Below are 12,172 nucleotides of genomic sequence, written 5' to 3' on the forward strand. Positions count from 1 at the left end.
AAAAAAAAAAAAAAAAAAAAAAAAGAATTAATACAAAGAGAATTAGCACAAGCTCAGATTCTTTAGCATAGCTTTAAAAAAACATACACACAACTTTATTGATATATACCATAAAATTTACCCGTTTTAAGTGTATAATTAAATTATTTTTAGCAAATTTACAGAGTAGTGTAACCATCAGCACAAACAAGTTTCAGAACACTTCCATTACCCTTGTATCCATTTACAGTCATTTCCCATTCCCATTCCTGCCCCAGGTAACCACTTCTGTTTCTACAGATTTGCCTTCTCAGGATAGTTCATACAGACAGAATCGTGTGTGGTCCTTGCATCTGACCTCTTTCCCCTAGCATGATTATTTTGAGATTCATCCATGTTGTTGCATATATCAACAGTCCATTCCTCTGTTGCTGATTAGTATTTCACTGTCTGCATATACCATAATTTGTCTATCCATTTATTGGTTGATGGACATTTTGGTTGTTTCTATGTTTTGTGTATTTTAAATAATGTGGATATAAACATTTATGTGCAAATCTTTGCGTGGACATACGTTTCCACTTCTCTTGGGTAGATACTTAGAAGAGGAAATGCTGGGTCATGTAGCAACTCTATGTTTAACTTTTTTATGAACTACCAAACTGTTTCCACAGAGGCTACACCATTTACATTCCCACTGGCAATGTATGAGGGTTTCATTTTATCCACATCCTTCCCAACAGTTTTATTTTCTGAATTTGATTCGAGCCATCCTAGTGGATATGCAGTGATATCTCATTATGGCTTTGTTTTGCATTTACTAATTACTAACAATGTTAGCATCTGTTCGTGTGCTTATTATTCATTTGAATATCTTTTTGGAGAAATGTCAGTTCAGATCTTTTGCCTTTTTAAAATTAGAATGTTGTAACAGTTTTTCATATGTGTTCCGGATACAAGTCCTTTATCAGATACATGATTTGCAAACGGAACTCAAGCACTCTCCTTCTTCTTCCTGCTGTAGATTTATTTTGCCAGTTGTGCATTTGGAACAGAGGACATTAGGACTTCAGGAGGCTACTTCCACCTGGCTAATATATTCTATGACCTTAAAAAGTTGGACCTGGCAGACACATTGTACACCAAGGTAAGCTGGAGAATGTGGGAGCCACACCCTGACTCTTAGGCTTGATATCTTACAACTTGTACTGGACTATTCATGAGAAACCTACCATTCATGAGAAAGAGGCACAGAGAGATGAAGTGGCTTGCCAAAGATTATAGAGACTGATACATGATACACTCTATTTTCTTTCTTCTGTGTCTCCACTACCAAAATAAACTAACCCTTAACATCCATAGGGTGATTAACGAATAATGAAGGATAGGTCAGTAAGAGCCAAACCCCTTCAAATAGACTGTTGTGTCCTCTGTCTTACTCATACAGCAAGCCAATGTGGGCATACCGAAGTGTCCAATAGAGAAGGAGAAGAGGTTTCTAAGGGAAATCTATTGCTACAAGATCCTGTCAAGGGATCCAAGAGCATGAGAGTACTTTAACATGTCCATATTTACCTGTAAAAGATTTAAAACTATTTCCAATATATTGAAATGTCAGTTATCTCCATATAGTAACAACTCACTTAGCAAGCAATCATTTGTGTAATAAATGGGTAATATAGGCTTTCATGCTGACTGTTGACTCATGTTTTAGACCTACCTCTGAGAAAGAGGCATTTTGCTGTAGCTTAAAAGCTTTAGAGTCAGATAGACCTGGGTTTAAATTCTGGCTATGCCACTTAACAGCTATTACCAGAAGTCATGTGTGATCTGAACTTCTCTGAGCCTGTTTATTTACATGTAAAATGGGAATAATAAGAATATTACATCAGGATGTTGTGAGGACGTGAAGGTTTCGTGCTGTATGTGCTGCACAAAAGATAACCACTGTTATTAGACCCCACTAGGGCTACCCCAAGATGAGTGGCCACACGCCCTTTGCAGCCCATCACTTGTTACACTTACCTTGGCCAGGCCTGTTTGGGCTCCTAGGGCTCCCTCTGCCTCCAGGCACATAAGAGAGAGAACCTCTAAGTTGTTCAGAAACCCGGCCAAATGCGCTATTCTCCTCACCTGCCTGGTCCAGCGGCTGAGATCTGGCCTGCTTGTCGTATCACCATCTCTTTTCCCAACAGGTCTCTGAGATCTGGGATGCATATTTGAACAATCACTATCAAGTCCTCTCACAGGCTCACACCCAACAAATGGATTTACTGGGCAAATTATTTGAGAATGACACTGGCTTGGGTAAGTAGCAGTTTTCCCTGAAGGCAGAGCGTGACTTCATCTCACCCAGTGCACAGAACTTGTCCCTAAGAGGGAAAGCAGCTGTCCCTGTCATGAAGCAGAGCACTGCCACCTTCCGCATGTTGCTGATGGGGAAAACTGAGACATAGGGATCAAAGAGATTTTACCAGTGTTGGGAAGAATTCAGATCCCTATCATCACACATAGCCATTCAGGGGGTTAATAAGGGGCAGATTTAGAGGAAAAAAAGACTCCATCAAAGCCCCCTGTGATTGCTGCAGAAAATCCGTTTTTTATGTTATACCTCCTTAAAAGATTGGGCAGCTGGGCTGGGCGTGGTGGCTCACACCTGTAATCCCAGCACTTTGGGAGGCCGAGGCAGGCGGATCATGAGGTCAGAAGATGGAGACCATCCTGCCTAATGCCATGAAACCCCATCTCTATTAAAAGTTAGCTGGGTGTGGTGGCATGCACCTGTAATTTTAGCTACTTGGGAGGCTGAGGCAGGAGAATTGCTTGAACCTGGCAAGCAGAGGTTGCAGTGAGCCGAGATCATGCCACTGCACACCAGCCTGGGTGACAGATCGAGACTCCGTCTCAAAAAAAAAAAAAAGAAAAAGAAAAAGATTGGGCAGCAGTCTCCAATCTTTTTGGCACCAGGGACCCATTTCATGGAAGACAGTTTTTCCATGGACTGGGGGGTGGGGAAGAGATGGTTTCAGGAGAATTCAAATGCATTATACTTATTGTGCCCTATGTTATTCTTATTAATATATTGTAATATATAATAATACATACCTTGCATTATAATATAGAATCAGCGGGAGCCCTGAGCTTGTTTTCCTGCAACTAGATGGTCCCATCTGGGAGTGATGGGTGACAGTGACAGATAATCTGGCACTGGATTCTCATAAGGAGTGTGCAACCTAGATCCCTCCCATGCGCAGTTTACAACAGGGTTCACACTCCTAAAAGAATCTAATGCTGCCGCTGAACTGACAGGAGGCGGAGCTCAGGTGTTAATGCGAGCAGTGGGGACTGGCTGTAAATAGATGAAGCTTTGCTCATCCCCACCACCCCTGCTTACCTCCTGCTGCGCCGCCCAGTTCCTAACAGGCCACAAAATAGTGCTGGGCCATGGCCTGGGGGTTGGAGACTCTTGCTCCAGGACATAGAAGCCAAGGTAGACTGTACACAGAAGTTGCATTGCTGATTTCTTCTCGTGCCTTAACTTCATGCTTTACTGAACAGTGAGCTTCTCAGTGGCAGGGCCCAACTGGATTAAACTGTATTCCCTGGTGCAGCAAAGGGCTAAGTATTAAATAGCACCGTATAGCATCATGCCTTCAGAGACAATGAAAAGACATAGAGGATCTTGTTTCTGCTCAAAAGAAACATACTGTGCAGTTGGTGATATAGAACCTATAGGCAATAATAAAAGAATATTCCTATAAGTACAAATTATATTACAAGATGAGTCCCAGAATGAAGACATAAGGACAGCTGGGTGGTGCTGAAGAAGGAAGACTCTAGAGGAGAGGTTTTGAGCTACAGTTTAACAAATTAATAACTTAATTGAATTTTCTCTCATTATGCAAGTGGTTCACATTACAGCAGAACACTTGGAAATCACAGATATCTAAAGATAGCCAAACTTAACATAATGGTGCATATCCTTTTGTCTTTTTTCTTTAAGCTTAGTACTTGTGTAAGTGCTTTTAAGTACCTGTAATAACTTCTCAGTAAATGATGACTAAAGTAGGACCAAAAACTACTGGGGAAAATAGTAAACAGAGGGAAGCATAAAGGCTGTTGCTTACGCATCTTTGGCCTGGGGAAGAAGAGTTAAGCTGATGCAACCACAAAAAGTCCCTTCCCCAGCTCTCCTCTCAGCTACAGGACACAAGGAATTGGACCCAAGGAATCTGCCTGTAACAAATTCTCTGCGTTTGCAAGCCCAAGAGATCTAGAGTTCAGGACTCCAAAAGAGAAAACCTCAGCAACTTTGGGACCTGTGAGAGTGAGCATATTTTCAGGCTACTCTGATAATGACGTGCTAAGCAAAGCTGGAAAGTGGTCTGAAACTCCTGCTTCCTTGCTTCCTGCTTTGCACGTGGAGGGAGTCCTCCAGGTAAAGAGCTTGCTGTAATTTGTGCTATTTCCACCAGTGCCCCTGGAAAGCCTTCAGTAGACCAGGCCTTGTAACAGCTGAGTGCTTCTGATGAGGGGAGACTCAATTGCCAAGAGCTGTTTTTCCTTTCTCCCACTTCCAATGCAGATGAAGCCCAGGAAGCAGAAGCGATTCGCATCCTGACTTCAATCTTGAAAATTCGAGAATCTACTGCTGACAAAGCTCCCCAAAAAACTATCTTTGTTCTGAAAATCCTGGTCATGCTTTACTACCTGATGATGAATTCTTCAAAGGCAAGTCTTCCTAAAAAAGCAACATGTCTAAAATGAAGGTAGAAATTCATCTAGTTGAACTCATCTGTGTTTTGCCCAATTCCAATAGCTTTTGCCCTCAGGGCAAGCCCTCACTCCAAAGAAGTTCAGATGCTCATGACATTTCTCTTGTGTTGAGTCCAGCCTGCCTAATGGAAACTGGATTGTCCTCTTCCCCAGGGTTCCCAGGCTTGTATAGTTAAAGGGAGTCTGGGGCAGTGCTAGGAAGCCTGCAGGGCAGGAGGGCTCCGAGGAGCCTGGGAGGGATGAAGTAGCAGCTCTAACTCCACTCAGTGACTGAGTTCCTGTTGCTGTGGCGATTTCGGCAGAAATGCATTGCCATGAAATGATTCAAAAAGTAACTGGTTTTGAGCACTTTTTACATACCAGTCATTGGTCTGAACCCTTTACATAATTATCATACTTAATGCTTAGACACCAACCTTATGAGGTAGGTATTTTATTGTCTCTACTTTATAAACAAGGAAACTGAAGCACTGAGAAGGTCAGTTCTTTGCCCAGTATCTTACAGACAGTAAGCATACCTGGCATATCTCAGGTTTATTGATTTATTGGTTGATTCTCTCATTCATTCAAACATTTATTGAACATCTGTCATTTGCAAAGCACTACTCTAGGGACTGGGGATACAGTGGTAATATGTTTCCTATCTCCGTGACACTTGTGTTTTTTGGAGGAGTAGAAATAAACATATATATGTCTAATATAATTTCAGATAATAGAAACTGCTATCCAGAAAACTAGGCCAGGCACAGTGGTGACTTATGCCTGTAATCCCAGAACTTTGGGAGGCTGAGACAGGATAATTGCTTAAGCCCAGAGTTTAAGACTGGGCAACATAATGAGACCCAGTCTCTACTAAAAATAAAAAAAAACCAGCCGGGCATGGTGGTGTACACCTGTAGTCCCAGCTACTCAGGAGGCTGAGATGAGAAGATTGCTTGAACCCAAGAGGCTGAGGCTGCAGTGAGCCATGCTTGTGCCACTGCACTCACTCCAGCCTGGGTGACAGAGCAAGATCCTGTCTCAAAAAAAAAAATAAATAAATAAAAAGAAAGAAAGAAAGGAAAAGAAAAAGCAGCAGGCAGGGGGAGAGAATGGAGGCTGGTTGGAAGGAGGCCTTTTTGTGTGGATGACATGGGAAAATTTAAGACTCCTTTCCCTTCTCCCTCCCTCTCGTCTTTTCTTTCATCAGCTAACTTTTACTAAGCACCTGCAGTATACCAGACCTGGAGGAGCTCAAAGTCAGCGGGCTATAATAGAGAATGACAGCGAAGCCCAGAGCACTGTGGGAGCACAGAGGAAGGGCACTAACCCTGTCTGGGATAGGCGTAGGAATGGGTGAGGAATAGGAAAATATTTCCACTGAATTTTCAAATTTACATTGGACAAAACCTCTTTTCTGCAGTGCAATGTCCAATTTTCCACTGTATACTCAAGGAAGTCATTAAGAGGCCTTAGACAAAAGGCATACATCTATACGTCAAGACTGGCAGCTCACTTCCTTCAGGCCTTCACTTGACTCAACTGTTTTTTTTTCACTGAAGCGTTCCCTGGTCTCCCTGTCTAAAACTGTAAACCCCCACTACTACCTCTAATGCTTCCCATCCCCTTTGTTGCTTTATTTTTTCCTTAGCATTTATCCCTGTTTAAGATACTATCATGTTTTACTTATTTGTCTTGTTTATTGTCTTTCTCCCCTACTACACTATAAGTTCCATGAGAATAGGACTTTCTGCCTGTACTCACGGTAACTGGAACATAGTAACCATCAGTAACTATTTATAGGAAGAAAGGGAAGAAGGGAGGAAGAAAAGGGAGCTTCTTTCCAAGTCAAAACTCTGGGCCACATGGCCTCCAGGACCACCCCAGGGTGGTCATTTACTGTGGTACCTGTCACCTCTGTGCCTTCCAGTGATGGCCTATAGGGCCTGATTAAGGCCCTACAAAGATCTCACTTTGTTAAGAAGGTATACTTAGTTTGTACTTAGTTTGTCAAGTCAGGTGGGGTTTTCTTCTGGTGTCCTGCTGCCCTGCCTAGCAGGGCACCAGAAAAAAACACATGTGGCTAGCTGTAAGGGCATGTGTTTATCAACAAGAACTCAGTCAGTGGTGTGAAAAGGTGATGAGTTCTCTCTCATATTTCTGGAGTTTGGCACAGATGGGGCCTCCCAATGTTATGCCTTCCTGTGGCAACTTCCTGTTGTCACTGCAATTCTATTTCAGGCACAGGAATATGGCATGAGGGCCCTTAATCTCGCCGAAGAACAACAGCTCGATGTCCATGAGCAAAGCACCATTCGAGAGTTATTAAGTCTTATCTCAACTGAAGATCATCCCAATACTTAATGACCCATGAGCTTTGCATCAAGGGTTATTCCAGGAGCTACTGAATGTCTAATAGATTCCAGCCTTGCACAACTGCTTGAGGTACTGTAGATTGCTGAAGATTCCACCCTCTTTCCCTGGGATGGCAAACATAGCTGTTATTTTTTCTTACACAGCATATTGAGGGAATATAAAGTTTTAGGCATAGAAATCAGTAAAAACTATTGTTTGTCATGACCTTTGTACTTGGTTTATCATGACTTTGTATGACTGAGTAATGTGTAGTCAGATCACTAATATGGTATTTGTAATTAAATTATAAATAGTTTGTCATTTTTCCAGAAGTCTCCCAGTGATGCATGGTTCATAGACTTTTGCTAAAGGATGGGTAAAGGAGGGAATAAAGCTATATTGGAGCAAAGTTTCTCTATTCTTAATTCTATGGTGGAATTAACTTAGCATTACTCTGAGGTAGATTGTCATAAAGTACCCATTATAATTCCTAGAACAATCACTAAGAAAATAGCTCCAAAAATAGTTAAAAATCAACAAAGGGATTAAAATGGTATGCTAGTAAATATCCACATAAAGAAAAGAAGGTGGGCTTAAGCTTCATATGGAACCAAAAGAGAGCCCACATAGCCAAGACAATCCTAAGCAAAAAGAACAAAGCTGGAGGCATCACACTACCTGACTTCAAACTATACTACAAGGCTACAGTAATCAAAACAGCATGGTACTGGTACCAAAACAGAGATACAGACCAATGGAATAGAACAGAGGCCTCGGAGGCAACGCCACACGTCTACAACCATCTGATCTTTGATAAACCTGACAAAAACAAGCAATGGGGAAAGGATTCCCTGTTTAATAAATGGTGTTGGGATAACTAGCTAGCCATATGCAGAAAACAGAAACTGGACCCCTTCCTGACACCTTACACTAAAATTCACTCCAGATGGATTAAAGACTTAAACATAAGACCTAACACCATAAAAACCCTAGAAGAAAACCCAGGCAAAACCATTCAGGACATAGGCATAGGCAAGGACTTCATGACTAAAACACCAAAAGCATTGGCAACAAAAGCCAAAATAGACCAATGGGATCTAATTAAACTCCACAGCTTCTGTACAGCAGAAGAAACAATTATCAGAGTGAACCAGCAACCAACAGAATGGGAAAAAATTTTTACAATCTACCCATCTGACAAAGGGCTGATATCCAGAATCTACAAAGAACTAAAACAGATTTACAATAAAAAAAAAACAAGCCCATTCAAAAGTAGGGGAAGGACATGAACAGACACTTTACAAAAGAAGACATATATGAGGCCAAGAAACATATGAAAAAATGCTCATCATCACTGGTCATTAGAGAAATGCAAATCAAACTACATTGAGATACCATCTCACACCAGTTAGAATGGTGATCATTAAAAAATCTGGAGATAACAGATGAGCTGGAGAGGTTGTGGAGAAATAGGAACACTTTTACACTGTTGGTGGGAGTATAAATTAGTTCAACCATTGTGGAAGACAGTGTGGCAATTTCTCAAGGACTTAGAAATAGAAATTCCATTTGACCCAGCCATTTCATTATTGAATATATATCCAAAGGATTATAAATCGTTCTATTATAAAGACACGTGCACATGTATGTTCATTGTGGCACTGTTTACAATAGCAAAGACCTGAATCCAACCCAAATGCCCATCAATGACAGACTGGACAAAGAATATGTGGCACATATACACCATGGAATACTATGCAGCCATAAAAAATGATGAGTTTGTGTCCTTTGTATGGATATGGATTCATCTGGAAACCATCATTCTCAGCAAACTGACACAAGAACAGAAAATCAAACACCACATGTTCTCACTCATGGGTGTTGAACAATGAGAACACATGGACACAGGGAGGGCAGCATCACACACTGGGGTCTGTTGGGGGGGAATAGGGGAGAGACAGTGGGGGGTAGGGAGGTTGGGGAGGGATAACGGGAGAAATGCCAGATACAGGTGACAGGGAATGGAGGCAGCAAACCACATTGCCATGTATGTACTTATGCAACAATCCTGCATGATCTGCACATGTACCCCAGAACCTAAAGTGCAATAAAAAATATATATATTGAAAAAAAAAGAATACACGATACTCGGGAAAAAAAAAAGAAGGTGGGATGAAGGAACAAAAAGGACATGAGACACATAGAATACAAATAGCAAGATGCAGACATAAATTAGACATAAGGTCTTTCTGTGCCAGAGGAGGTCCCTGGGCCTCTCAAGGAGCTTCTGTATGGATTGAATGAGATGCCATTCCAGGCTGGTGTCTTTCTTATCTCAGACAATAATTTGAAGCAGACGTGGGCCATCGATACAGTCTAGGGGAGAGGCACTCTGAAAGATCCCCTGTGATGCAGAGGACAGAGGGTGAGCCTTGGACTCAGACATGCCTGAGTTCAAGCTCTCTCACATCATTGCTTTGTGACCAATTCCAGCTCTCTCACATCATTGCTTTGTGACCTTGATCTCCCCATAGCCTCATCCATTATTGTTGTAAAATGGCCCAGATGTGGCCACAGCTGTATCAGCTTGTCCCCTCTTGATGACTCTGGTGATTTAGCATATCCTTTTTTTTCTCCCTTAGTTTCTCTCCACACTTGGCAAGCAGCATTTTGCTTCATGAGCAGATCTGCACCCAGGGAGAAGATACGCAGGTCAAGAACCTGTCAGAGAGTTTATGTTTCTCACTGTTAAGTAATTCACTCAGATGCTTATAATAAAAATAAATCAGATGAGTCACCCTGCCCCTTCAGGTAAAATCAGCTGGAACCCCCCATTCCATACTTCTGGGCATTTTTATGCTTCTCCAAGATGGCTATGAAGTCCCGGGGGCTTACTTGTCTTTCAGCTGTCTCTTGGTCTAATTTTCAGCTTCAGTTGAATTCTCATTCTCCAGTCTATATCATGTAGCACTTTCTTTTTCTCTTTAAGGACACAGCCGCTTCTTCTTAACTCTTAATCCGTAACCCCAAATATGAGTCAGCTCTTTCAAACAGACTCTTAATGAGGACTGGAGGGGTAAGGAGGAGGATCAACAACTCTTCAACAGATAATTTAAAAGAAAACATTAGAACTCAACCTATCTAAAAACATTCTAAAAGTCCATTTTGTGAAACTCTATTCTTTACCATATTCCTTGGCCTCTCTCTGCCTTCTCACTCCTGTCTTATCTATTCTCACTGAATTCTTGTTTATTAACACTTCTGCATTGAATAAATTCACAAAGTTATAGTTTAAATTTATTGTTTCTATTGACTGACTTTCTTCTTGGTTATAGGCCATAATTTTCTGCTTTTTCTCATGTTTAGTAATTTAGTTTTCAGTTTTTCTTCTTTTCTAACACGTGTTTAAAGCTATAAATTTTACTCTCTATACTGCTTTAACTGAGCCCATATATTTTAAAATACAGTATGTTACTTTTCTAAATATTTTTATTTTTTATGTCTCATGAGTCACTTAGAAATAGGATTTTTAATTTCTAAAGGAGAAATTCTAAAACAACTTCTTTGCTATTTATTTCTAGTTTTACTGAGATCCTAGAACATACTGTATATAATTTTTATTTTTAGAAATGTTCTTTTTAACCGGGCGCGGTGGCTCAAGCCTGTAATTCCAGCACTTTGGGAGGCCGAGGCGGGTGGATCACGAGGTCAAGAGATCGAGACCATCCTGGTCAACATGGTGAAATCCCGTCTCTACTAAAACTACAAAAAATTAGCTGGGCGTGGTGGCGCGTGTCTGTAGTCCCAGCTACTCAGGAGGCTGAGGCAGGAGAATTGCCTGAACCCAGGAGGCAGAGGTTGCGGTGAGCCGAGATCGCGCCATTGCACTCCAGCCTGGGTAACAAGAGCGAAACTCCGTCTCAAAAAAAAAAAAAAAAAAAAAAAAAAGAAATGTTCTTTTTAGAATGTAATCAATATTTTAAATGTTCTGTGTGTGCTAGAAAATAATGAAGTTATTGGGAGCAGTGTTCTATATGTGCCCCTTAAGTCAACTTTGTTCATATTTTCAATTCTTGCATATTTTTGATGACTTTTTGTTCATTTATAAGAAAGGTATGTAAAATCTATCCACTGACATTGTGGATTTACCTGTTTCTCCTCGTAGTTTTTGCCTCATATTTTTTTATTTTTTTATTAGGTGTGTACACATTCAAATATTGTATTTTCATAGTGAACGGAATTTTTTTGTATTATGAAGTGTGATTCTCTATCTCTAGTAATGTTTTGGACCTTAGAGTCTGTTTTGGTCTCATATTAATATAGCTGCACTCACTTCGTTTGGGGCTGGATTGCTCATTATCAACTAGGCATCATCACCATTCCCTTCATCATTTACCTCTGTTTCTAAGGGGAAGCTTAGAGCTATAGTTCCCAATATCACTCTCCTTTTATGATTCTGGATAAAATTCTGTCAGTGAGGGCCAACTGCTCAAGATTTGGAAGCTGCATAAGGAGCAACCATTTATCTTCCTGCGAATCATCCACTGTTGTTTTCCTGGATGCAGATTTCCTGTGAAAGCAGCTTGCTGCCCTTTGCCCCCAGTCTTGATCACCCATCTACTTCAAAGATTGTATATGCTTCTCATTCTCTATATTTAATAAATCTTTTTATTCAAAATGCCTAGAGAGGCTTCTGTTTTCCTGACTAAACCCTGACTGAAATTCTTGATATTTCTTCACACAACCTTTTACTTCCAAACAATCTATATCCTTAGAGGAATTCTTGCTGTGTTATTTAGGCTAGATTTGAGCTCCTGGAGTCAAGAGATCCTTTCGCCTCAGGCCCCTGGGTAGTGGAATTGGGGCAGGCACCACTGTGCCCAGCTCTTAATGTTTGTGTGATACATCTCTTGTAAAAATAGTATGATTAGGGCCAGGTGTGTTGCCTCACGCCTGTAATCCCAGCACTTTGGAAGGTCGAGGTGGGCAGATCACGAGGTCAAGAGATCAAGACTATCCTGGCCAACATGGTGAAACCCTGCCTCTACTAAAAATACAAAACAGCTGGGTGTGGTGGCATGTG

The 12,172-nt window shown here is 41.1% G+C and overlaps 1 protein-coding gene across 2 annotated transcripts in view; it reads left to right on the forward strand.

Moving 5' to 3' along the window:
* The window catches only part of ZMYND12 (zinc finger MYND-type containing 12), a 34,016-nt gene extending 26,518 nt beyond the window's left edge, over positions 1–7,498 (forward strand). For both annotated transcript variants that reach the window (XM_017541772.1, XM_017541773.2), the window contains 4 exons: positions 1,004–1,126; positions 2,175–2,286; positions 4,565–4,710; positions 6,976–7,498. In XM_017541772.1, coding sequence (XP_017397261.1) covers positions 1,004–1,126; positions 2,175–2,286; positions 4,565–4,710; positions 6,976–7,098 — 504 coding nt within the window. In that variant the 3' untranslated portion in view covers positions 7,099–7,498. The remainder of the gene's footprint in view (positions 1–1,003; positions 1,127–2,174; positions 2,287–4,564; positions 4,711–6,975) is intronic.
* The last annotated feature ends 4,674 nt before the right edge of the window (positions 7,499–12,172 follow it).

Source organism: Cebus imitator, unplaced genomic scaffold (assembly GCF_001604975.1).
Source record: "Cebus imitator isolate Cc_AM_T3 unplaced genomic scaffold, Cebus_imitator-1.0 Scaffold136, whole genome shotgun sequence".
Classification (NCBI taxonomy): Eukaryota; Metazoa; Chordata; class Mammalia; order Primates; family Cebidae; genus Cebus; species Cebus imitator.